Raw genomic sequence first — 25,583 nt, forward strand, 5'->3', positions numbered from 1 at the left:
AGGCTATGTGGAGGTCTCCTCTCAATTATACAGCTTTGACCCTTAAGCACCCCTAAACGGAATCATGTTAAGATATTTAAATATCTTAATGCTACATAAACAGTTCAACTTCATAAGACTGATGTTTATTCACATACATAATAGTCAAAAAATACCAATATCAAACTATTTTATATTATACTTGCCAAGAAATTATATTCTTGTTTAATCTTTATCCAATGAAATCAAACAAAGTCTGAATGTCAAGTAGCTTCATGAGTAAAGGCTATTGATTTCATATCAATTGCCTTTACATAAAGCAAATGTATACTTCCTTTCAGATATGTATATTCTGCTAAGAATATACACATTATGGAAAGGGATACTATCCAGCCAGAGCCAGGGAGATACCAAGGGTAGATTTATGCAGCATTCATAATTTTACATGTATAAGAAGTAAAAAGATACATCACTTTATTATTAAAATACTCTGGATCAAAGATAGTTGTAGAAAATTTTTCCACTTTGTAACAAAGTAAATTATACTTGACAAGAAATTATATTCTTGTTTCAAGTGATAAAGTAAGAAAACAAAGTTTGCATGTGAAATATCATCACAAGTTGACTACCCGTAGATCACTACTAGACTACATACAAGTAAGCTAATCATGAAGATACTTCAGGTGCAAACTATCACAAACTTTTACTTTTTAATACTTTCTTCTGTTGCTATTAGCTTTTGATACTTTCCAAATGCTAGAACAACACTGCACCTTTGTGCTATTGAGATCCCCCCCCCCTTTTCTAAATCAATTTTCCTGATTTTTTTTGAAATTCTGCACACAGTGTTTAGTTAATTTTCTATTCACTGTGCATTTTAGGCTAAAGTTAGAAAAATGATAACACTTACTGGATTAATATACCAAACATGAATCCAGATGCTTAACAAAAACACTTAACCAAAGAAATAAATGACTATATGATCTTATTTGAACCATTAAAGACCTACATTTATAACATTAGACTTGTGATTCACATGATAATGTGAATTAACAGAAAAATAAGTTGGAAAGATGAACTGGAGTAGCAGACTTGACAAGATAGCAATTCATCTGTAAAAAGGATGATGAGCAGCTGTTGCTCATGATGTAGATTTAACAGAAATGGAATAATAGATGCATGTTCTGACAAACAGTGGAAATATCAGAGTGTGTGTGTGTGTGTGAGAGAGAGAATGTGGAAATTGACAGATTGTGAGATGAGAGAGAGAGTGATAGAAGGAATGTTAATTAGCCAAACTGCCCTCTTCTAGACACCATCAACAATTTTTAGAGGTTTTTAATGCAACACCCCAAATGTGAGCACACTCCAAGTTGGGCAGATTTGGGACTTGCATAGAGTAGCTGAAGAGAGAGAGAGAGAGAGAAAGAAAATATCTTCAGCAAAAAAAGGATGCAAAGTTTTTTTGGAAGCTGAGGATATTATAGAAGTAATATGTGCAAGGAAGGGCTAGGGGTAAGTATCAGTCTGAAAGGTCTTCACTAAGTTAAGCATTATCAAAGGGAAGGAGAGAAGAACAATGATTTCTCTCCATTCAATAAAAAAAGGAGACAACACAAACTGACTAGATTGTCATCCTTCTATTGAAGGATAATATGAAAATCACAATTGTAAATGATCTTAAAGCTTTGGATGCTTGAGCATTGCAGTGTTTGGTGTATGGATAGGATTTGAGATCAGCGAGTTTTTCACACACACACACACACACACACACACAACAAATGACTCCAGAGAAAACTGGCAATCCAGTTAAAAAAATGCAAAGCAGACGATAAGGTAATTTGCTGAGAAGCCTTCAATACCAAGCCTTTCACCACACAAGTTGACTATACAACAAAATATTGGGATAATTTTTTAAAGAAAGTAAGGAGAGAAAAAAAAAAAAAAAAGGAAACAGTAGAGTAAAAGTATAGAAAGTAAGAAGCACAAAGACTGCAATTTGTGGAGTAAAATTACAAATCAAGCAAAAATTAAAACCTTGTCTATTACTATTTTTCAGAAGGAATATGCATTGATTTTAAAAACTACATAAACTCAAATTTTAATCAATTCACAAAACGAACTGATCAAAATTCGAGCATGTAGTTTTTAATTAATATTTCTTGAAGTAAAGTTTTTATAATTTTTTTATTCTTTTGGACAAGGAAGTTAAATTCAAATTATCATAGTCAAATTCCTGATGTATAACCTCAAGGGACGTACAGGAACACTGATGATAAGAATGTAAACTTATTCACGTAGTACTAACTTCTATTAACAATTTTTCTCTAAATTAATCTGTTATTTGTCAGCACTCAATATTGTAAGTTCATACATTTGATCTTACAATATTGAGATTTCAAGTCTTGGGGTACTTCATCGATCCACTCTGGGTAGGAAAAGAAACATCCAGGTTCTTTTCCTATCATCTTGGTACCAGCTACCTGTTCAGCTAACCTTTCCTCTCCCATTCTGTTTAAGTGACCATACTATCTAAGATTAACTCTGCTCACACAATCTCTAATGCTCACAATATGAGATTCGATCCACTCTGGGTAGGAAAAGAAACATCCAGGTTCTTTTCCTATCATCTTGGTACCAGCTACCTGTTCAGCTAACCTTTCCTCTCCCATTCTGTTTAAGTGACCATACTATCTAAGATTAACTCTGCTCACACAATCTCTAATGCTCACAATATGAGATTTCTTCCTAATATCTGCATTTTTAACATTGGTACTGTTCAATAATTTAAAATTTCACTGATTTTAAAAGGGAGAAAAAACTTTCCCCATCTAGAGAGTATATAGTCACCTGTCCATTGTATGGCTTGATGATGTACCTCTATATATATTATTATAGTTTTCCTCCACATTCAATTTGGCAAATTAGCAACCGGTTTGAAGACCTCTTGATGCATTACCATATCAAACAGTTGGCCTGCAAAACTGCTGCATCATCCTGATATTACATAACAGTAATATCATGCATATCCTCTGAGGCACAGGATCCCTACAGTATTTGCATTGCTCTTATTTGCTCTCTACTGCATGTTTAGAGGGGGAGAGAGAGATGAAACAGGACTGAAAATACTTCTCTGGAGACCAAACATGGAAAAATAAGCCACTTCAGACCTCTAATAAGCATAGTGATATTTCACTCATTAATGAAAGTCATCAACCAACTAGAGCAGATATAGTTGGCAATTTCCTCCAGAGCCTCATTTATGAAAACAGGTCAAGCATGAACAGGCAAGGTTAACTACAAAATACAAGGAAGGGTTACTAAGGATGAGGTCAAGGGTCTTAAAAGAGTGGTGACAACTGGCTAATATTTTAGTGAACAGATTACTTTTTAATATTTTTTTTGCAGCAAATGCTTCAGCACTTTTTCTAGTTCTAGATTTAAAAAGGGAACTCAGTTGGAGTCATCTGGATGCAGGAAACCAATTCATAGAATGATTTATAGCATTCATAAAGCAGCAAAGAAATAGCAAAAGAGAGACAATATGAAAAGGGGTTTCAACAATTTGTGATGATGAACAGGTATATCTAGAAATAAAAAAATAATCTTATGTAATTCTCAGTGTCTGAAAAGTTCTCGGCCTAACAATGAAAAAACGTATTTATAATTTAAAAATTATTTTTATTTTTCAACATCTTTCATAAAACTACTATATTTATTCCAGCGATGCTCCAGTGCCATTTTCCCATCCCTATAGTGGTTCTCAGTAAGATCTACAAAATAACCCTCTACAGCTGCAATCATTGATTTGAAGAAAAATGGTGACCAGCGAGGAAGTTTTTAGTTTTGAGAAGAAATAGATGTCAGAGAGAGCCAAATCTGGGAAATAGGGTGGATGTTCCAACAATTCATAGTGCAGATCCCTAATTTTCCCATTCCCAAAGCATTTTTTTGGGCAGGTGCACTGTCCTGATGAAATATGATTTTTTTTTTTTTTTGAACCGGGTCTTTTCTCACGAATTTTTTCGTCTAGTCTGGTTAAAAGGGCGGAATAATATGCCCTGAATAATTTTACCCTTTTCAAGATAATAATCATCATCAAATTCCTGCCATGTACCCTCAAGGGAGTGTACAGGATATGATAGTACTACATGAAAAATTTACATCATTACTAACTTCCTATCTACAATTTTCCTCTAAATCAGTCTGTTACCTGTAAAGACTCCAACATTATCAGACCTTATATTTCTATCGTCTAAGGCAGATTGTACGATATCAATCCACCTATATATCTTGGTCTTCCTCTGGGTCGTTTTTCTGCCAACCTGGCAGAGAACACTTGTTTTGCTAATCTTTCCTTGCCCATTCTGTTAAAGTGACCATACCACCTTAGATTAGCCCTGCTGACGTATTCCCAGATACTGATAATGTCAAGTTCTTTCACAATATCCTTGTTTTTAATATGATACTGCCATTGATGCCATTTGTTCACGCCTCTAATCTTTCTCAGGACGCTCATATCTGCGGTCTCTAGTCAAGTGTTTTACTTCTGACCCAGCTCTCAGAACACTGTCTTGTATACAACTAATTTAGTGTTCCGACTAATTTCTCTCTTATTCCATATGAATTTATTCAATTGACTTCCTACCATACCAGCTTTGTTGATTCTGTTGTCTATTTTCATGTTTAAATCTTCACTAAAAATCGTGCCTAAGTAGCTGAAATGTTTTACTTGTTCCACAGGTTCCCCATTCACAACACAGTTGACATTTTCAACAATTCTACCTATTTTCATTGTCTTCATCTTTTTAATGCTCACCTTCATACCATATCTATTACAACAGTTATTCAATTTAGTCAGGGAATCTTGCAAACTTGTAGCAGATTTATTCAGAAGTATAACATTGTCTGCATAAAGCAAAGAGCTGACATTAACATCTCCAATTTTGATATCATGTTTAATACCACATTCCTTCATAATGTGATCCATATAGATAATGAATAACAGAGGGGATAATGTACATCGTTGTCTCACACCAGATTTAATATTAAACCATCTTCCCCTACTTCCTTCAATTCTAACTGCTGACTTACAACTCAAATAAACACTAAGTATAGCTTGATATAATGCCCTATTGACACCATATAACTGTAGCGTATTGAATAGCTTCTCTCTCAGCACCTTATCATATGCTTTTTCCAGATTGACAAAACTTAAATATAGATGATCTGATCCTGACAGCCTTTATTTGGCCTGAATCCAGTTTGTTCTTCACCAAGCTTTTCTTCCACAATTCTTCTCCACCGTTTCTCAACTATACTTGCATATATCTTACCAGGAACTCTCAGTAATGAAATGCCTCTGTAATTCTCACATTCAGTTTTATTTCCCTTTTTATATATGGGTACTATGAGAGCATTACTCCAATCATTAGGAATTCGTCCCCTCTGTCCAGGCTTTCTGAACAATGCAGTACAGTCACTGTAAGACTTTTATACCACCATACTTCAGCATTTCTGGTCGAATATCATCTACTCCTGCTGCACTTCAAGCCTTTGATGGCTTTTTTCTACTTCAAGTATGGATATGTATTCCTGACTATATGCCTGTAGAGTGTTTTTTTACCACTGTGCTATCACTGCTTGTTTCATTTAGCAATTTTTCAAAGTAATTACTCCATACTTCGAGGATATCTTTTTCTCCCGTTTTCATGTCACCTTTATCATCTCTAACTCCTTTTACAGCACTCTCCTTCATTTCTAAACTTCTTCAACAACAACCAGAATATCTTACCACCTTCTTGGTATTTATTTTCTATGTTCTTGTCAAAGTCTTCCCATTACTTTTGTTTAGCTAGTTTTACACAGTGTTTAGCTTTCTTACATTTGTCTCTATATTGTCTCAGAGCACAAGCTGACTTATTTGCCAGGAACTTTTTATATGCTTTCTTCTTTTCCTTCACTGTTTCTTTAACTTCCTGTGTCCACCATGGAGTTGTTATTTTTCTATCCTTACAGACAACTTCACCACATGCCTCTCTGGCTGAATCAATCAGTGTTTTCCACTGAATCTCCAAGGTCTGGTTGCTGTTTTCAAACTCTTTCATTTTTTCTTCAATAATCTTTGTGTATTTTAGTCTACAGTTCACATCTGAGAGCAGCTCAACTTTCATTCTCTTTAAAATTTTCTGATATTTTATTCTTTTCAAATATGAAATTCAATTTTATCCTCCTCAAGACTAAATAGTGATCACTTCCAATTTCAAATCCTCTGTACACTCTGGTGTCCTGCACCAAAGAGAAAACATCACTATCAACAATAACATAGTCAATGAGACTTTTATGTATTTCATTGCCTCTTCTTGCCATGTGAATTTGTGCACATTTTTATGTTGGAACATGGTGTTAGTAATAACCAGTCCATGTCCTGAGCCGAAATCCAACAGGTATTTGCCATTATTATTAGCTTTGCTCTTTTCTCCAAATTTTCCCAAATATATATTTGTATGTCTGACAATCATTTCCTACTCTGCTATTTAAATCCCCAACAACATCCAAATTTTCCTTTTTCATTCTGTCAGTTGCTCTTTCTAAAGCATCAAAAAATTCCTCCACTTCTACCTTAGTAGAACCTTCTGTGGGACCATAGGCACAAATAAGTCTCATTGTCCAGTTCCCCATTCTTATATTTTCCCACATCACTCTACTTGACACTGCCTGCCATTCAAGAAGATTAGCATCATATTTAATGTTGAATACTACGCCTACTCATTTTCCTTCATTGTCATTGCCTGAATATATCAGTTTATATTTATTGCTCAGAAACATCTCACCAGTTTTGGTCTTTTTTGTTTCAGTCACCCCTATTATGTCGATCTGGAACTTATCTAATTCCTCAGCTAGCTCCATTTCTTTGCCATTCAGGCGATGCTGCTTTAACTCTGGTGATGTTGAGTTGGGGGTGTGTTTTCAGATTTGTTCCATTAGCTGACTTTTCGCTTACAATACGGGCCTTGTTTAACCGGGCAACGCCTCAGCCGGCATGAAATTTTGTCATGTTGTACCATCGATTTGTATATTGGTTTTATATTTAATAAGAATACAATTTGGTCGGCTAAATCCCAAATTGCCAGTCCATCCTCGTTCGTTCAGTATCCAAGTAGATACTCAACAGGGTGCACCACGAGAAGGTGAGGATTGGACATTAGGTCAGAAGCCCTGGTCGGTTCTCCGCATTCCTTTAAAGGCTATGTGGAGGTCTCCTCTCAGTTTTATAGCTTTGATCCTTATGCACCCCTTTCAAGATAATTAATAAACAAAATGGCTTTAGCATCCCAAAACACCGATGCAACGAAGTTTCCTGCTGATAGAACCGACTTTGTCTTCTTTGGCACTGAACAACTGGCTTCTGTCCACTGTTTTGACTGTTGACTGCTGTTTGGATTTTGGTGTGTAATGGTGAATTCAAGTCTCATCCATAGTAATAAATCAATGCACAAAATCAGTTTTATTCTTGTTAAAACGCTCCAAGAAAATCTCTGTTCAGAGATTTTCATGTGAGTGCGTTTTTGATCTGCTGTGAAAAAGCATGGCACTCATCTTGCGCAACGCTTTTTTAAATTGGCAATTCTTTATGCAAAATATATCCTACACGTTCTTTTGAAATGCCTATAGTCTCAGTAATTTCATGCACTTTGACTCGGCAGTCATCCAATACCATATCGTGCACTTGATCAATGATTTCTGGTGTTGTTACACTTTCTGGACGTCGTTCACATGAATCATCTTCAAGGCTGGTATGTCCACGTTTAAACTCGGCAGCCCATTTCTTAATTGTCGAAAACAAAGGAGAAGAGTTCCCATAAACTTTTATTAACTTTGAATGAATTTCTTTTGGCATTAAACCTTCTTTTACAAAGAATTTTATAACCGCACGATAGTCAATTTTATCCATTTCAAGGGATACAGACAACACTTTTGCTTTAGACAGCTGTATAAAACAAACTACTTGATAGAATGGCTTGCAATTTCACATGGATGCTTATGACAGATATATCAACTTAGAAAAAAAAATCTTGCCAATAGTGTTGCCATCTATCGTCGAGGCTGAGAACTTTTCAGACCACCCTTGTAGTTTGAAACCATTTTTCAATGAGTTGAGGTTGTGGTATAACTTGAGTGATTAAATGTACACAGAATTCTTCATTATTTCATGAAAAATTGCATCTTTAAAATTAGTGTTCAGATGAAAAATGCACACAAATGTATATAGAGTAATATCACACATATAAAGAATGCTTTGATTAAAAAAAAAGAAAAAAAAATTGGTCATGTATCCTAATTTACTAAAATAAACTTGCCAATTTTTGCCTTTCCACTTTTAATCTTTGTTTCATAACTCTGTAGATTTCTGTTGGCAATTTCTTTCTTTTTGTTGTTACTTCTTTCATAAGCTTACCAAGCTCAGGTAAGAGAGTTTCATTCATGTATCTTCTTTTTTCGAAATCACTTGTTTCTCCAGATGCTGTACTATGAGAAGGATACTGCCATACTGAACGATTAACAGTGACATTTTCTTTAAGACTTGCAATATAAATCTAATTTAAAAAAATAAAAATAAATTGCTTAAATACAGCTATTTTTAATATTACAAAAATTGCTACACTATTTAATTTATATGAAAGGCAATTTTAGATATGTACTTTTCTATTTCCAAATGACCATATTGGTTGAATGCTACAACAACCCATCCATGTAAAGATAATTTCTAATTAATAATATATGGAATAACATATATAACTTTGAAGTTCAGAGAGCATATTGCAAAAGTTGGCAAAATAGCTCAAAGGATTACTTGGATGCTGAAAAACACACTAACTAATAAAGATAAGGAAGTCATTGTCCCTCTTTATAATGCTATGATTCAGTCTCACCTTGACTAATGTGCACAGATTTGATCACCTCAGTTTCTTGGGGATCAGGTGGTGGTGGTGGAGAGGATTCAGAGAAGAGTAACTAAGCTGGTGAGTGGTCTGTGGAATGCTCCCTATAACGACAGGCTGCAAAGTTGAGTTGATAGGTGGAGAAGAGGAGGCATGATAAAAACTTATAAAAATGTTCCTTGTTTTGATCTTATATATCAAAACAAGGAATTTTTTAATACATGACAAATAGAGAGAACTAGAGATCATCCCTGGAATTGTGTAAGAGTGCTGTTGGTAAGTGTGGACTAGATTTTTTGCTTGAAAAGTAGTGAGTGAGGAGAATGAATTGCCAATTCATTCCACTCACTTATTAGTTTTGAATTAGTTGTGAGTGCCCTGACAGTGAATGAGTTTAAAGAGAGGTACTGTGTGTATAAAAGTTAGTGTGGGTCTCCCACAACGAGTCTCAGGACTCCATGAAGATAATAATAACTATCAATATAAACTCATAATTATTCACTGCAACATCCTTGGTTGTTCGAGCAGATAGCATCTTTGCTTTCCAACTTACCACAGGAGTTTCCAACTTTTGTTGGAAACTCCTGTGGCAAGAATGTTCATAAATGTCTTTAGATGATATGGGTTTTCTTCATTTACTATCCCCAGAATGTAGATTATTATTCTTCACTATATGTTATGCTGAATTAAGTATTAGGACAACATTATATTTCAGAAAACCTAGATTACACATCTCAACAACATGGACCTACATGCTGTTCATTATGATCACATTCCAACCTTCTAGTCTGAATATATATATATATTTTTTTTAATCATGACTACTAGTCCTTGTATACCACTGTGTTAAATGCACTGGTGTGATCCACATCCAACATTCTAGTTCATCCCAAAGTGCTAGTGGGGTGCAGTCATAACTATGCAGGACAGTCAAGATTTTCTGCATCATTTCTCAACAATGTCATAACAGCATTTGCAGTATGATATGGTGCACTGTTGCACTGAAAAAAGCATGGATCTATTCCATAAATCTGCAAAAACATAGAAAGCAATGCAATATCCAGGAGTGTTTATCCATTGGCATATCAAAATTCCGAGTCCACATGAGAAACACTTCAGGTCATTATGTAACCATCGCAATGGGATGCACTTAGACATAAGGCATGGCACAGTAATTTGCCACGTGCTCAATCAGGAAAATGTGTAGCATTATTTATCTCACTCCATATCACAAACTTCCATAAAAACTCAGACTTTGTAGCTGTTTAATGATGTTAACCTCCTGGGTCATTTTGTGAATTTCAAGCCTGAACAGCCTCACATTTCCAGTGGCTGGTAATGTTGCCTACTGCTGATTTTGGGATGCAATCTTTCACTGATTTCATGAAGAAACAAGTTCACTGAGATGTCAACTTATGACATGTGACAACAGGAATGCGCATTATCAAACATATGTTTCAACACAAGGTATTTCAGCTGCTATTTCAACAGTCAAGTGGAGAGCATCTATCTCCTATTTATTGCTGTGGATTCAGGTCTCACTGTGATGGTTTCATACGGTAATTGATTTATCAACAATTCTTTCGCATACCTGATCTCTTCAAGTATGTAAATGACAAGTTCAGCAAAATTAGATTGAATTCAATACAAAATGAAAAATTATCAGTCAGTTAAGACAAAGGCAATACAAACATGCACATTTCACCCATGCACAACAGATGTCTACCATGTTTATAGAGACAGCAGATAGGAATATGATACACTTATGGGAAAGCATCATCATTTTGTGAAATGGAGGCCTTACCTTAGTAACATACTGAACTTTGTGAGCATTTGATAGAATACTACAAAGAAATTAGGTAAACCAGAGCAAATAGGATTGGATATAAGAATAGAAAAAAAAGAGGATGGTTAATAGAAATTTGCATAGAACTGAATCTAGAAGGCAGGTGACCAGTAATGTTCCAGAACTGTGCATATACTACTTCTGTTTATGTATAATAATGTTGTCTGAAAAGAGAATATATAGTTTTCTGCTCATAATGCTAAACTGGGAAGGGCAATAATAAATGAAGGTGACAGAAATTCTACAGGAAGATGTGAAGAGACTGGCATTGTGGACAAACATAACTGTTCAATGTTGCAAGTAAGGTTATGCATTCTGAAATGAGAAAATTACCTGCTGTAATTGTTACTGAGTTAAAATTTAAGGGATACATGATGAACAGAGATAAAGAAGTTATTGTTGTACACAATATGATAACATCTTGATTGCTATAAATGTAATTGCCAGGTTTTGTCAGGACAAAAAAACAGTAAAGAAGATAAATTGACGAACCATAAAGAGCAGTGAAGATGTTGTGGCCTTACAAGAAGACGCGAATAAATTGAGTGATTGGACACGGAAATGAGGATGTGAGTTCAATGTTACAAAATGTAAGATTTTAAAATTTGGAAAACAAAGATGGGATGCAGAATTTATGCTTGGTGAGAATATATTGTTGGAGATAGAGGAAATAAGAGATCTGGGGGTGATAGTGGATAAGGATCTAAAATTTAGAGGACACATCGCCAAAATTGTGAAGACAACATAAAGGCTTCTGGGAATGATGCGGAGGACACTGATGTGTAGAAGTAGGGAGATTCTTGTTCCATTGTATAGTCTTTGATTAGGCTGCACATGGACTATTGTGCCCAGATTTGGTCACCTGGTTTTCAGAAGGATGAAGAGATGTTGGAAAGGGTCCAAAGGCGACTGACTAAGGTAGTTTCTGACCTCTGGAATGTTGAGTATGAGGAAAGATTGAGAAGATGTAATTTGCAGAGTCTTGTGGATAGAAGGAGAGGGGAGATATGATAGAGACCTATAAGTTGGTAAGGGGTTGTTATAAGATCAATGGTGAAGAAGTTCTACAGAGAATAGTGGGAGATCAGAGGAGAAACAGAGGTCATCCCTGGAAACTGTATAAAGAGAGTGTGATTAGAGGAATGAGAGGCAGGTTTTTTTCGTGCAGAGTTGTTAATGATTAGAATGCCTTGCCTGAGAGTGTGGTGTCTGCAAGGAGTTTGAGTGTGTTTAAGACACGGTATGATTAGATGTGTGTGTGTGTGTGTGATAAAAGGACCTCCCAGATGAGTCTTTGACTCCATGAGGTCTTGGGGTAATAATAATAATAATAATAAGATTCAGAGGTGAGTGATCAATACATTGAGTGTGCTACTACATTTGACATATGAGTAGTACAAAAAGGCCTCATTTTACATTTTCTCTGTTTATGAAGATTCAGATTAGCAAGCATTTCAAATTCAACAGCAAAAAATAAAATAAAAAACATAAACAAAACAAAAATCTAAAGGCAGCATGTTGGCAGTATTACTGATTGTCTTTTGTTTTATATTCCATGGCATTGCGGGAAAAGATGAGAAAACAGTTTGTTTGCATTTTGGTTCACCATGAACCACATTGTAAGGTCTGCCAAAAAGTTTTACTAATATTATATTTAATCAATAAATTAAAAACGTCATCTAAAGAGGAGCCAATTCCATGTCTTCCCTAGCTTTAAAAAAAAAAAAAAAGAAAGAAAAAAAGAAAAAATTACTACTGAGTAATAATAAAATAAAAGAAAAATTACTATTGTGGAGAAAATGGAAGTGATTCAACGTATGAAATCAGATAAGCATCCTTCTGATGTGAATTTAAAGCATTAAAGTTAATGTGGTCTGCAATTTCAATAATGATAACCAATGCAGATAAGATAAAGCTGTAACATCCAGAGATATTGTAACATCATATTTTTTCATTACATATTTAAGTAATGAAAAAAAAAAAAAAGATTAGTGCTGTGGATCGATGATATGAATTATTATTATTATTATCATGTGACACCTCCAGGAAGTCCAAGGACTCATCGCAGGAGAGAACTCTACTTCACTAAATACATCTCCCGGAACTAAAGCAGTAATTATGGACAAGGCAATGTCCTTGTTTTCTCATTATTAAGGCAAATTTCTCCATTAGGCCATTATACAATATTTTACTTTAATTTATAACTTACTGTTTATGATATTTATAAAGATTCTTTCTCTCCTTCTTATTCATCCCTTAGGACGGACTGAGTTCCTAAGACGAATTAATGCAGCTTGCTCATCACTCCTCTGCTGTATCTGCTAGGGGGAAGTATTCATGACTGTAGATCCATGTGTGTTCACAGGCCAGTTTGCCTGTTCTAAGGGATGAAAAACCAGAGTTTCTGGGTGAAAAAATCTCCTGCTTCGGTATAAAACCAGCTAACTCACCTTTAGTCAAAAAAGACAGATAAAGGTTCCTCATACCATGGACGGGAATTGAACCTAGGTCTTTCCGAACAAAGGGCTTCGTCTATACTGACTGAGCTATGTAGGAACTTATAAAGATTATATATGTAAAATAATTAAAAGACAACCATAATTCTTTATAAAAATTATACAATTATTAACTTACAGAGGTCAGTTTTCATACTGAAGGAACCAATCTCATTTAAATACATTATAATTTTACCTTGATTTATGCACAATTTCCTTTACAAACAGTAGGCTGGGAGCATAACCCCTTCATGAAATGAGGTCTTCCTTATATATCTCACATACAGGAAGACCTCAAAACCCAATTGACATTTATGTCTTTAGGGGTGAAGCAAGATGCTTTTCATATTCCCCGCTATCTGTTGTGGTTACAGTGAGGGTAAAATTTATGAGCAGTTTACTCGCCCTGAATGGGCATGGAGATTATGCATCGCTAAAGGAAGCTAATATAACTTTTGGTCTTCTATATTTGAATATGTCCATTGCTTCGTATGCTGCAGCTTGCTGAACCAAATCAATGGGGTGTGTGGATGTCTTTAGGAAAAACTTGGATGCTAAGGATTGTAGAAAAGAGAAAATATAAGGAATATTAGTATCTCTATGAAGTTGATTGTTTCTAACATACCACGGGGCGTTCAGAATCATTCTCAAGCACCTGTTCTGCACTCGTATCTTGATAATGTTAGTATAAGGGGTGTGGCTCCAGGCTGGAGAGGCATAGGTGATTATAGGACGAATCGCCATCTGGTATAGTTGCAATTTGATTCTGTTGCTGAGCTTGCTATTTCTATTAATCAGCAGAGAGATCTGAGCTACAGCTTCTTTAGATGCCTTTGCACACAAAGACTTGATGTGTTGGTTGAAAGATAGCTTTTTGTCGAGAATTACACCCAGGTAATTTGTTTCTGTCTGCCAGGGAATTTTAGTATTGAATAGTAACACATCTCTTGCAGGAGACATTGGCCTTTTTGAGAAAAGAACGGCTGAGCTTTTCTGGGGGTTAACTTCCAATCTCCATTTGGAGAACCAATCCTCCAGCTTTAGAAGGTTTTCTTGAAGCTTTCTGGTAATGAAATGGGGTTGGAGAGATCTGGTTAGTATTGCTGTATCATCCACATACAAGGCCAAAATGGAAGCCATCAGATTGTGCGGGATGTCCGACATGTATACAGAAAACAGCAATGGAGCCAGTAGGGTCCCTGTGGCACTCCAGCAAAGATATGGCGCTGGGACGATGTAGAACCGTTGATTTTTACTTGCACTGATCTATTCTGAAGATATGAATGGATTAGATGAACCATTTTTAGTGACATACCGGCTGAGATAAGTTTGTGTAGGAATCCAAAATGCCAGATTTTGTCAAATGCTTTGGATAGGTCTAGGAAAACAGCTCCTGCGTACTGGTGCCAGTTATAGCTGGTGGTGATGTATTCCACAATAATGTGGATTTGCTGGGTAGCACTATGGTGTTGCCGAAAACTAAACTGTTCTTTAGGGAGGATGTTTAGGTCATTTACTGAGGTTTGGAGTTGCGAGAGGATGACCTTCTCCACAACTTTACCCAGATTAGAGATAAGACTGATTGGACAATAATTTTGCGGTAGGTGTGGGTCTTTGCCTGGCTTATGAATAGGAATTACATCAGCCAGTTTTCCAGGGAAAGGAAAATAGTGAAATCTAAAGACTGCATTTATTATACTGGTCAGATGCACTACAGCTTTCCGAGGCAGCAGCTTGATCACCCTGTTTGAGATGCCATCTGGTCCAGGGGCTTTATTCTTCTTAAGTTTTTAAATAATATCATATAATTCAACAGGTATGGTCAGCGCTGGTATCTGGGAGATTTAAAGCGTGTCTGACCTGTCTGTGGATTTTGTACAAGTGATTGAAATCTAAGTTGTTATAAGAGGGTTTGCACTGCTCCTCTAGAGTCTTTAGTATGACTTCTCTGCAACCCTGGTTTGAGATTATGGGGGGGGGAACTGTTTTTATTTCTGATGTTTCTCAGTAACCCCCAGATAGATGATCAATAGGAGAGATAGAGGATAACTTTTTATCCCAAACTTGGTTTCTATGAGTTTTAAGTGCATCTCTAACTGCCCCATTTATCCTGTTTAGAGCTGTTTTATCTTGTGGTGCACGCGTGTTACGGAATCTTTTCCTAGCTCTGTTTTTGTCTCTGATCAAGTTCATGATTTCTACAGGCAAACAATCTGGCTTGCCGGCAGATTTGTAGGAGATAGCTACCTTTATAGCAGAATTAATTTGTTGTGTGAGATTTGTACAGTTTCTACTTCCTCTTTTGTGCATATGTGAGGAACAGGTCCAATATAATCCTTGAGTGCTGTTGACAGTCTTTCCCATGCAATGTAGGAGTGAGAAGGAGGACACAGGTATTCTTGATTTCCCAGCTGTAGTAGAATTGGATTGTAATCGGATGATAGTTCATCCATAGATATGATGCTGTATTGAAGTTTAATATCCTGCAGGATAGCTATATCCAGGATGCCAGCAGTGCCGAACGTACTGAGATGAGTTGGTTCGGTGGGGCCTTCCACAACAGCATTGCTTAATCCTAAGTAATTGGAAAGGATGCAACCATTCTTGTTTGTGGTTGTGCAATTCTACGCAGGGTGCTTGGAATTCAGATCCCCGGTAATAATGGTGGGCTCTCTGATGCATAAGATGGCATTTAGGTCACAGTGAAGTAGAGATTTTTGGGGAGGGTTGTAAACTGAGTAGATTTTCAGTTTGCCAGTGGAGCTGGTGACTACTTCCATGCCTGTGATCTCAAGGTTAGTGGTTGAAGGATTGCTCACAGAGTGGTGCTTAATGTAGTTTTTAATGAAGATGTCAGTGCTGCCACCTCTGTAGAGTAGTCTGTCATTTCTGTATAGGTGATAGCCCCTTATTGTAGGATTGCCTGAGGGTCTTAAATGAGTTTCACTGATTAATATAACATCTGGTTGATACCTATATGTGAAATCTCGGAGTTCCAGAATGTTGTTTTTCAGGCCAATTGCATTCCAAGCAACTATCTGAAGAGATACTGGAATGAGTTTGTTACTATTCATTTATGAGAGCTGTGAGGCCTGCGTTTCACGAAGAAATCCTTTAGTGGAGGTTTCAGTAGGGTTCGATAGGCTGAAATTTTGTAGCATGTTTGCTAGTGAGGCCATAATAACAGCTGTTAGATTTTTAGGTGCTGTTGGTTGATTTTGTTCTGGTATTGGTCTATTTGTACGGGTCACATCAGCATAACTTCTTGTTTGCTTTTGGGTGTTCTCTATTTTTGGAGGTCTCTGACTGTGGCCGCCGAGTCTCCAGTTTTGATGCCCGGGCCTCTGTTGTTCTTATACTGTAGGAGGAGGGCTGATTGACTGCCTCCATCCGTCTGGTCTTTGGGTGCTGAGTACATCCTTTGTAGTTCGCAGAATGAGGGCCACCGCAGTTGGCACATTTGGCCGCAGTGGTCCTTGGCTTTGTGCAGGTATTGGTTGGGTGGCTGTCCCCACATTTCAAACATCTATATTCCGCTCTACAAAGATTCTGGGCACGGCCAAACTTCTGGCACCTGTGGCACTGCCCAGAAGATGATCTTTTTCAGAGTGGTTCTGGTGTGACAATGAGACCACAGACTGTTTTTAAGTTGTAGATATCCTTGTATATTTTATGAATCTCAACAAGGACTAATGGCATGGGAGTCTTGTCTGCATTGTACGTTCTGTGACCTTGACTGGACGCAGATCCTGAGAATTCAGGTCAGCAATTTCAGCTGTGTCAATGGCTTCACAGACACCACGAAGGACCACTTTTAAGTTTTCTTCGGAACTGAGCGCAAAAGTATGATACTGGATGCCTCTGTCGTCCAGTTCTTTGGTCAACCTTCTATAATCTGTTACTGTTGCTGGCTGGATCTTTATGCCTTCATCCATGTTTTTGGCCTTAATGAAGCCAATGTGCAGATTGGACATTGTGGATCTTAAAGCTGCCCACTTCTGCTTTTTTCTAAGGATGATCGGAGGCACCTTTTCTTTGGAAGAAATAGCAGCGTCCGAACCCTGAGAATCCTGTTCCATTTCATTATTGTCATTGTGCGGTTCTTCTGTTGTTCTTCGGTTTTTGCGTGCTCGCACTTCTACAAAGTCTAAAGGAGTAGAAGGCACTGAATCTGACTGACCTTCTGCGATAACGTCTGTGATGACACTTTCCGGGGGAAGCATGTCGTAAAGTTTCACTTTTCCCGGCCAAGTAGTTCACCTAGTCTTATAAATTCTTTATATACCTCCTCGAATATTGTCTGTTTTTCCATGATTATCAATGTGAAGTATCTATCTTTAAAAAAAAAAAACAATAAAATAAAAAAAAAAAAAAAAAACACGCTTACCATGCAGTTATAGTCTTACCGGCACTGCTACAGGACTCTGTACTGTTTTAGCAAGAGCACTGAATCAAAAATTGCATGATATTCAAGACACATAATATAATAAACGCACCACAATTCCAAAACTGACCGAGCGGTGGACATCACTATCACTCTCGACTCTTCAGCATAGAATGTCAAAACCCAACAATTAAGAAATATTCTATATTTGGTTGGTATATTTAAACTACTAAAAGGTGTAAGAAATTATATTGTGAAGCTGCATTAATGAGATAAAAACGTGTGAATAATGGCACGTAAAACTGCAAGGGCTGGATGTTGATAGTAAAAATTAAAGATACCAATAAATTATATATTTGGTTTAATCCTTTATCTAAGTGTAAGCAAACAAGTTTGTGCCTGAACTATTTTCAGGACCGGGACAACTCATATAAAGAAGCAAATAACATCACATCACTTGCCTTGTGTCCCATAATGCAAAGCACATCTCCTTGGGGGCATGTATAATGCATGTATAATGCATTATGGGAAGGGACACCACCCAGACCAGTTTTCACCTTTATTGAGGTCTCATCAGTGTGAGCCAGACCCAGAAGTGATACTAAGGTCGAAGTAATCTATCCTATCCCGATGGCTTTAACAGGCCTTTTAGGGCCACAACCTTCCAAGCATGCTTGGATTTCGTAACCGAAATACGAGGATAGAATGGTCACTCCTATGCCTCAAGGTATTCTTGGCTGTATCCCTGTGTGTTCACGGGGCTGGTTTGCCTGCTTGCGGGATGAAAAACACCAGATAAACTGGCGGAAAAAACCCTACTGCCCGCGCCCAAGACCGGCTAACTTGGCTATGGCTGAGGAAGATCCTTCAGCTCCTCACGTCTCTGACGGGAATCGAACCTAGGACACTCCTTCCCCAGGCATATGGTTGCGAAGCGCAAAGCCACTAGGCTAACTGCGCGGACAAGGTCGAAGTAATGCAGGTCATATTTTCATATACGAGTAGCCAAAAGGTTAAATAGGCTGTTAGTATCTGCAAAAGATTATTGGTTTCAGTTTTAATGTGGAGAATATTTTGCCACCTTCCTAATTCCCATGACTTTTGGTTGGCTAGTTTTACACACTGCTTCGCTTTCTTACATTTTTTGATCTTTGATCACATAGATCATTTAATATATTTCAATTTTTACAAGTTTTTTAGTGTATTTATCATTAATATCACATCATTCATTACCAAATTTATTCTTTGTCCATGTTCCATCTTTTATTAGTATCCTATCATTTTGAGGTTTTAGACTTATTTATATCTCAGGTTTAAAATTTTAAGATTCAATGGAGATCCATCTTACTATTCTACTTAACATTAATATCATATTCATTCATCACTAACTACAATCTCCACTTCAGGTTTCAAAGATCATAATTGCCAAAAATGTAGCAAAGGAAAGCATTATTATTATCACGGGCAGCTCCAAGGAGTCCTCAGACTCATCGAGGGAGGCCCAACATCATGTCAAGAACAACTATTCAACATTCACACAGTATCTATCATACTTCACCTTGAACTCATTTACAGTCATGGCACCCACAACAGACTACTCTCCAAGTAAAAAACCTAGCTCTAACACCCTTGCTAACCACACTCTTACCAAGCTTCCATGGTGGATGACCCCTGTTTGTCTCTGCTTGTTAAAGTATTTTTCAGCAACTAAGTGATTTGATAGTCCTCCCACTACCAGTCCTATTCTCAAAAATATCTTCTGAATTAATCTTATAGAAACCTGTCAGTAATTTGAATGTCTCAATCATATCACCCCTTTTTCACCTATCAACCAAGTTCTGCAGCCCACAAATCTTCAACCTGTTCTCGTAAGGTTCATTCCATAGTCCTGCTATTATCTTGGTCACTCGTCTCTGGATCCTCTCCACCTCCTCCCCATCGAGAAGAAACCCTGGCGCCCATATCTGAGCACAGTAGTCTAGATGGGGTCTTATCAAGGCTCAATACAGAGGAACAATAACCTGTTTGTCTCTGCCTGTTAAAGTATTTTTCAGCAACCAAGTGATTTGATGAGCTGATTTAGCCACTTTTGCAATGTGTCCCCCTAGACTTCAACTCCCTATCCACCAACACTCCCATTAATACCTATATATGATCATTTCAGTAATTTTTTAATTTAAAAAGAGTTGCAGGCAAAAGAAACATTCTGATTCAAGGGTGCTTCATAAAAATATAGCTTTGCTCATCTCTTTATATCAAAGAATGTAAAAGGAGCAACATGAACCATAAGTGATGAATTTTGGCAGGTGATGGACTCAAGTCACTACAAACTCTAATTAAAATTTCCCTAGTATACCATGATAGCATGGCTGCTGTTCTCAAAGACCACTATCACTTGGTCTTGATATCTATTTATATTTTTTTATTAGGAATTAATAAGTTAGAAAGGCATATCATGGTTAGAATGACAGGATAAATGGGAATCATAGTATTCTGCTTACTATAAGATAAGGAGATAACTGCAGTTCTTTTTGTTTTCTTCAGTAAGTGTCAAAACTACTTCGTTTTTTTATGTTTGAAATGTAATCAAATTGATTAGAGCAGTTAATAATAATTACATATAATTTTGTGTGCGTATCAAGAATTTCAACTATGAATGTAAGTTGGACTAGAGTATAATTAGTTAGTACAAACTGAGCAATTTAACTACTAAATTAGGAGAATAACACCTCCGTGATGTATGTCAAATATTTGCGAACATATAACTCCAGTGGGTGGTGGGAAAATGAAAGATTTGTCATCAAGCATAAATCCGATCGGAAAACACGATCAGACAGATTGTGTACTTAGATGAAAGCCTTTGCTGCATCTTCGTAATCCTAAACAAAACAAAATAAACGCGCTGCAGTACACACACACACACATATATATATATATACTGACCTCCATGAAACGTGCTTTACAACACACTTTACGTTCTTCACTAAGTTCCACTGAATTAATTACTTGCTCAATTTTCTTTTCCACTATCTGACATGCAGCTTCCAAATAACTAGAGTTAGTACATGAAACTTTTGAAGGTACTGATTTATCCAAAGAAGACTGAGAATCCTGTTCACACATTCTCAAATTTGGCGCCAGGCAATCATAAGTTAAACCATAGCTAAATAAATGTTTCTACACACATTTCATTTCCACTTCATTTAATAGTGTTTTAAACATCAGCCGTCACCACTTTGTCTGCATTCTTCCAAAACAAAATGTTTTGCACTAGGGAAGAAATAACAAAAAATTAATCGAATTTTCAAATAATATATGTACAGAAATAAGGGCATATATAGTAAACAATCCAAATATGAAAAGAGCCAATCAGAAGGAGCCCAAATGAATGTAAAACGTGGTACTTTTACCTTAAAAGCTTTCTGAGGTAAAAACGAAATTTAATTCTGATATTTTGAGCAATAGCGATAAAAATTCATTCATAGTGAAGAATTTATGGAGACAAAAAACACACGTGTTGGAATAATAACTTTACTTCTTTATAATTAAGAAAATGCCGGCCTGATTGGCCGAGTGATTATCGCATCCGCTTTCCAGCCAAAGGGCTGCCCGTTCGAATCCCGCCATGGGTTTGGATGTTTGTGATTGTCTTTGGACTCCCTGGAGGTGTTACATAATAATAAAATAACATTCAACGTTTCGAGCTCTGTATTGAAAGCATACATATGTACAGGACAAAATCTATACGCCACTACACAAAAGTAAGATGAATCTACTAAATTCGTTAATAACTATTCTGTTAATCATTTACCCTGGCCTGACCTCTTGTAAAAAAAAAAAGTTTTATAGAAGTACTACATTAAATATCTTCTCAATTCCTCTCATATTAAGGGTTTCTTCTCTGCACGGTTAGCCTAGTCGCTTTGCAACCATATGCCTGGGGAATGAGTATCCCAGGTTCGATTCCCGTCGAAGACTTGAGGAACTTGAGGATCTTACTCAGGCATAGCCGGTCTTGGGCGCGGGCAGTAGGGTTTTTTCTGACAGTTTATCTGGCGTTTTTCATCCCGCAAGCAGGCAAATCGGCCCTGTCGCATCTAAGTAACATGCGAACCCCCTGCATAGGAAGCGGGAATAACGCGTAGTAAAAGAAGGAGAATTGTTCTGGATTATTATTATTATTATTATTATTAGTAGTAGTAGTAGTAGTAGAGTAGTAGTAGTAGTAGTAGTACATAACACCTCCAGGGAGTCCAAAGACTCATCGAGGGAGGGGTGCCTACTCCACCACTCTCCATCTCCACCACTCCACCAACTGCAACCACCGTCATCATCTACACCAACGCACTCTGCCGCCGACCACTACCACTAGTATTTTCACAGGCAATCACAAACATCCATGCCCACGGTGGGATTCGAACCCGCAGCCTTTTGGCTGGAGAGCGAATACGCTGACCACTCGGCAAACCAGGCCGGAAAAATTAATTGGATGCAATTGGGTTGCGGTGGGTTCTCCAGATTCTTAGAATTATTGATCCATTATTCGTATTTAGATTTGGATGATGTTTCAGCATTTCACAGGCTGCTTTGAACTATCTTTCAAACCAGGTTTTTGCTGCAGTCTTGGAACTTGGTACCTTTCCAGTTAATTGCTGTGACATGTTTGAAGGTGATGGTCTGACAGGCCTGTTTTACCTAAGTGGAGGAATTTAATGTTTCGTTTATGCTTATATTTTATTATTCGGATGGTGAGCTCTGTTTCCCCTATTACATTCCCATGACGTCTCAGCACTGTTTTAAAGGGAAACCTGATCTTGACAACTTCTGTTTGTCTCAATCAGGCTTGTTATTTCTCAAATGTTCTTCCATAAATTTTCTTGGCCTCTTTTCAAATTTGATTGTACAATCCTAAAACATTTAGTAGAGAAATTCCTGTGACTGTAATATTCAATTTTATTATTTTCTGTAAATGAAAAGAGTATGAAAACGGAAATTAAAACAAGTTTCTCTTTTTTTATAGATGAAGTATAAGACCGTTATTCTAATTATATGGTATTCAATCTCTAACTATTCCTTCTGAATTCTTAATTACTCAGTGCTGTCATGCTAAAAATTACATCCCTGTAGTTGAACGTTTCTAGGTGAGCATCATCCACATCAGCTGCATTTCTACATCTCAGGACTTTCATAGGTTTTTCTACCTCAAGTATTTATATATATATATATATATATATACACACTCCTGACTGAAATTCTCTTGAATATTTTCAGTTACTGTTCTGGCATTGCTTCTTGTTTCATTTTACAGTTGTTCAAAATTATTTCCTCCAGATATCCCGAATATCTGGAGATAAATGGCTGTCAGTTTAATGTTAGTAAGTGTAAAGGTATGCACTTTGGCGTGATTAGAGTTCCAGCGGCATATCATATTAGCGGGGGGTTATGCTACAAGAAACTGAAGAGGCAAGGGATCTGGTGTATTGGTGGATAAGAATTTAAAGTTCGAAGGTCACATAGTAAAAGTTGCAAATACAACTCAGAGGATAATTGCTATGTTGAAGAGAACCTTGACATGTAAGGATAAGGAAGCAATTTTGCCTTTTTATAAGGTTTTGATGACGACACTTGGATTACTGTGCTCAGATTTGGTCTCCCGGGTTCCAAGGGGATAACGAAGCTGTGGAAAGGGTGCAAAGAAAAGTTACAAAGATTATATCCGGATTATGGGATTTAGATTATGAGGACAGATTGCTAGTATGTGGATTGCAAACTCCGGTTAACAGGAGAAAGAGGGTGATATGATAGAGATCTCTAAACTTTTGAATGGGTGTTATAGCATTTCAACTGATGAAATATTTCGTTATATGGAAAGTGCGGAGAGAACACCGGGGAATCCATGGAAGATAAATTTATTTGGAGTCAAGAAAGGGGTAAGAGCTAGGTTTTTCTCCCAGAGAGCAGTGAGTGAGCGGAATAATTTGCCCTTACGGTTAGTGAGTGCATCTAGTGTGAATGAATTCAAGGGAAGGTATGATAGCTGGGTAGGGTAATTTGCAATCTCCATCGATGAGTCCTTGACTAACTGGAGGTCTCAAATATAATAATAATAATAATAATAATAATAATAATAATAATAATAATAATAATAATAATAATAATAATAATAATAATAATAATAATAATAATAATAATCAACTTCGATTTTCACTTAACCTCTGATTCCTTCTGCGATAGTCTTTCATCCAGTTCTAAGCTTTTCCAACTTTCCTAATATTTACTTTCTGTATTGCCACCATCTAGTGGCCTTCATGCTATTGTATATATTATTGTGTAAAATATTGTGTACTGAGGTCGATTTTCGTGAGTTTGCAAGATTAAATACCCAAGATTCCAACACAAAAAAAAATAATAAAAAAGTGCTTGACCATGACATCATTACATTTGCATAGCTAATTTCCATAGACTAGCTCTCTTCCACTTTTCTTTGTATTTGCATAGTACATTTGCTGACTTACATACTAGAAAGTTTCGATATGCTGCATTTCGTTTCAGAAACATCTTTTTAATTTTCTAGCATTCGCCATGATATTCTTATTTCTCTATTCTTACAGACAAACCCATAATGCTTCTCTTAGTAAACTAATTATTTGTTCTTCAGCGTCAGGCACCATGTCTCCATAGTTTGAGTCTTGTTTTTTTTCCAACTCTAGTTTTACATATTTGAATCATATTTGTATATTGTTTAAAACATCTTAAAACTTCTGAAGTAGTTTCTTTTTCAATATGATTTCTATTTCTGTCCTGTTTAATACTAAGTGATTAACTATTTCAAACATTAAACCACGTATAAACACATAAATATCCTGCATGTTTAATGACCAAATTTTCTGTAAAACTCATAACGCCATTTGCTGTTGTATATCAAAAAAATCCTTTTAACCCCAAAGGAATGTAGCCAAGTTCATTCAGAAATAACTAACTTTTGAAGACTAGTGGCCAAATGGAGGGGGCCACCGATAGCCAATGGAAGAATCTGAGTAATCTTTGGCATCCGGTCAGGAGAGTAAAACAGACAAGTGCCACCATCTAGTGGCCTTTATGCCAATGTATATATTATTGTGTAAAATATTATGTACGGAGGTCGATTTTCGTGAGTTTGCAAGATTAAATACCCAAGATTCTAACACAAAAAAATAATAATAATAAAAGTGCTTGACCATACAAGAGATCGACTAATTCGAGATTCCAGTCGAAAAATCACTCCACTCGGCGAGCAGATTCGAGCTCAGAACAATTTTCTGCATGCAATTTGATTACTTTGATATAAACGCCATTGTCCTGAACAAATAAACAGCTGTATTTTTTTCTGAAAGCCTTCCATGTATTACAAGCTGCAGCAATCAGGAAGAACAGTTGCTGTAATTTATCGTTATTTGCACGTCTTAGTGTTATATATTATGTAGACGAAGGTGAAGAAGAGATCTTCAACCAGTGAGTGTGCATGTTGTCAAAACCTCAGGAGCTACCACACTGAGTAAGCGTTGAATTAGGAACATCCCCTGGTTATTATATGGGCGCGATAACGAAGTACCACGTGATTTCAACTCCACATGCAGCTACTAGAAATGGAAACACCAATCCTCTGCATATAATCAGTAAACAATTATAAGTAATATGGTTACTTGGCGAAGTAAGCCACGACGGGCCCGAAGAGCAGGTGTCAGTATTTCGGAAACAACCGCATTTCTTAGTTGATACCATACTACTGTATCAAGAGTGTATTAGGACTGGATTAATCATGAAGAGACATATAGCCAAAGGGCTCATATTGGTTAGCCACGCTTGGTTGATCCTAGAGATGAGCGTCGGGTATCACGACTGGTATCTCAGCAATGACGTGCAGTCAAACAGCTCACCCAGCAGTACACGTGTATGGC

At 36.8% G+C, this 25,583-nt stretch overlaps 1 protein-coding gene across 2 annotated transcripts in view; it reads right to left on the reverse strand.

Moving 5' to 3' along the window:
• The window catches only part of LOC150102356 (uncharacterized), a 62,978-nt gene extending 41,778 nt beyond the window's left edge, over positions 1-21,200 (reverse strand). For both annotated transcript variants that reach the window (XM_090399448.1, XM_090399449.1), the window contains exons 1-3: positions 21,057-21,200; positions 20,590-20,916; positions 8,340-8,576 (exon numbers count right to left, since the gene is read on the reverse strand). In XM_090399448.1, the coding sequence (XP_090255574.1) occupies positions 8,340-8,576; positions 20,590-20,769 (417 nt within the window). In that variant the 5' untranslated portion in view covers positions 20,770-20,916; positions 21,057-21,200. The remainder of the gene's footprint in view (positions 1-8,339; positions 8,577-20,589; positions 20,917-21,056) is intronic.
• Positions 21,201-25,583: the final 4,383 nt, after the last annotated feature.

This window comes from Typopeltis vanoorti, chromosome 10 (genome assembly GCF_054136105.1).
Source record: "Typopeltis vanoorti isolate ZY-2024b chromosome 10, IOZ_Tvanoo_1.0, whole genome shotgun sequence".
NCBI classification, from domain to species: Eukaryota; Metazoa; Arthropoda; class Arachnida; order Uropygi; family Thelyphonidae; genus Typopeltis; species Typopeltis vanoorti.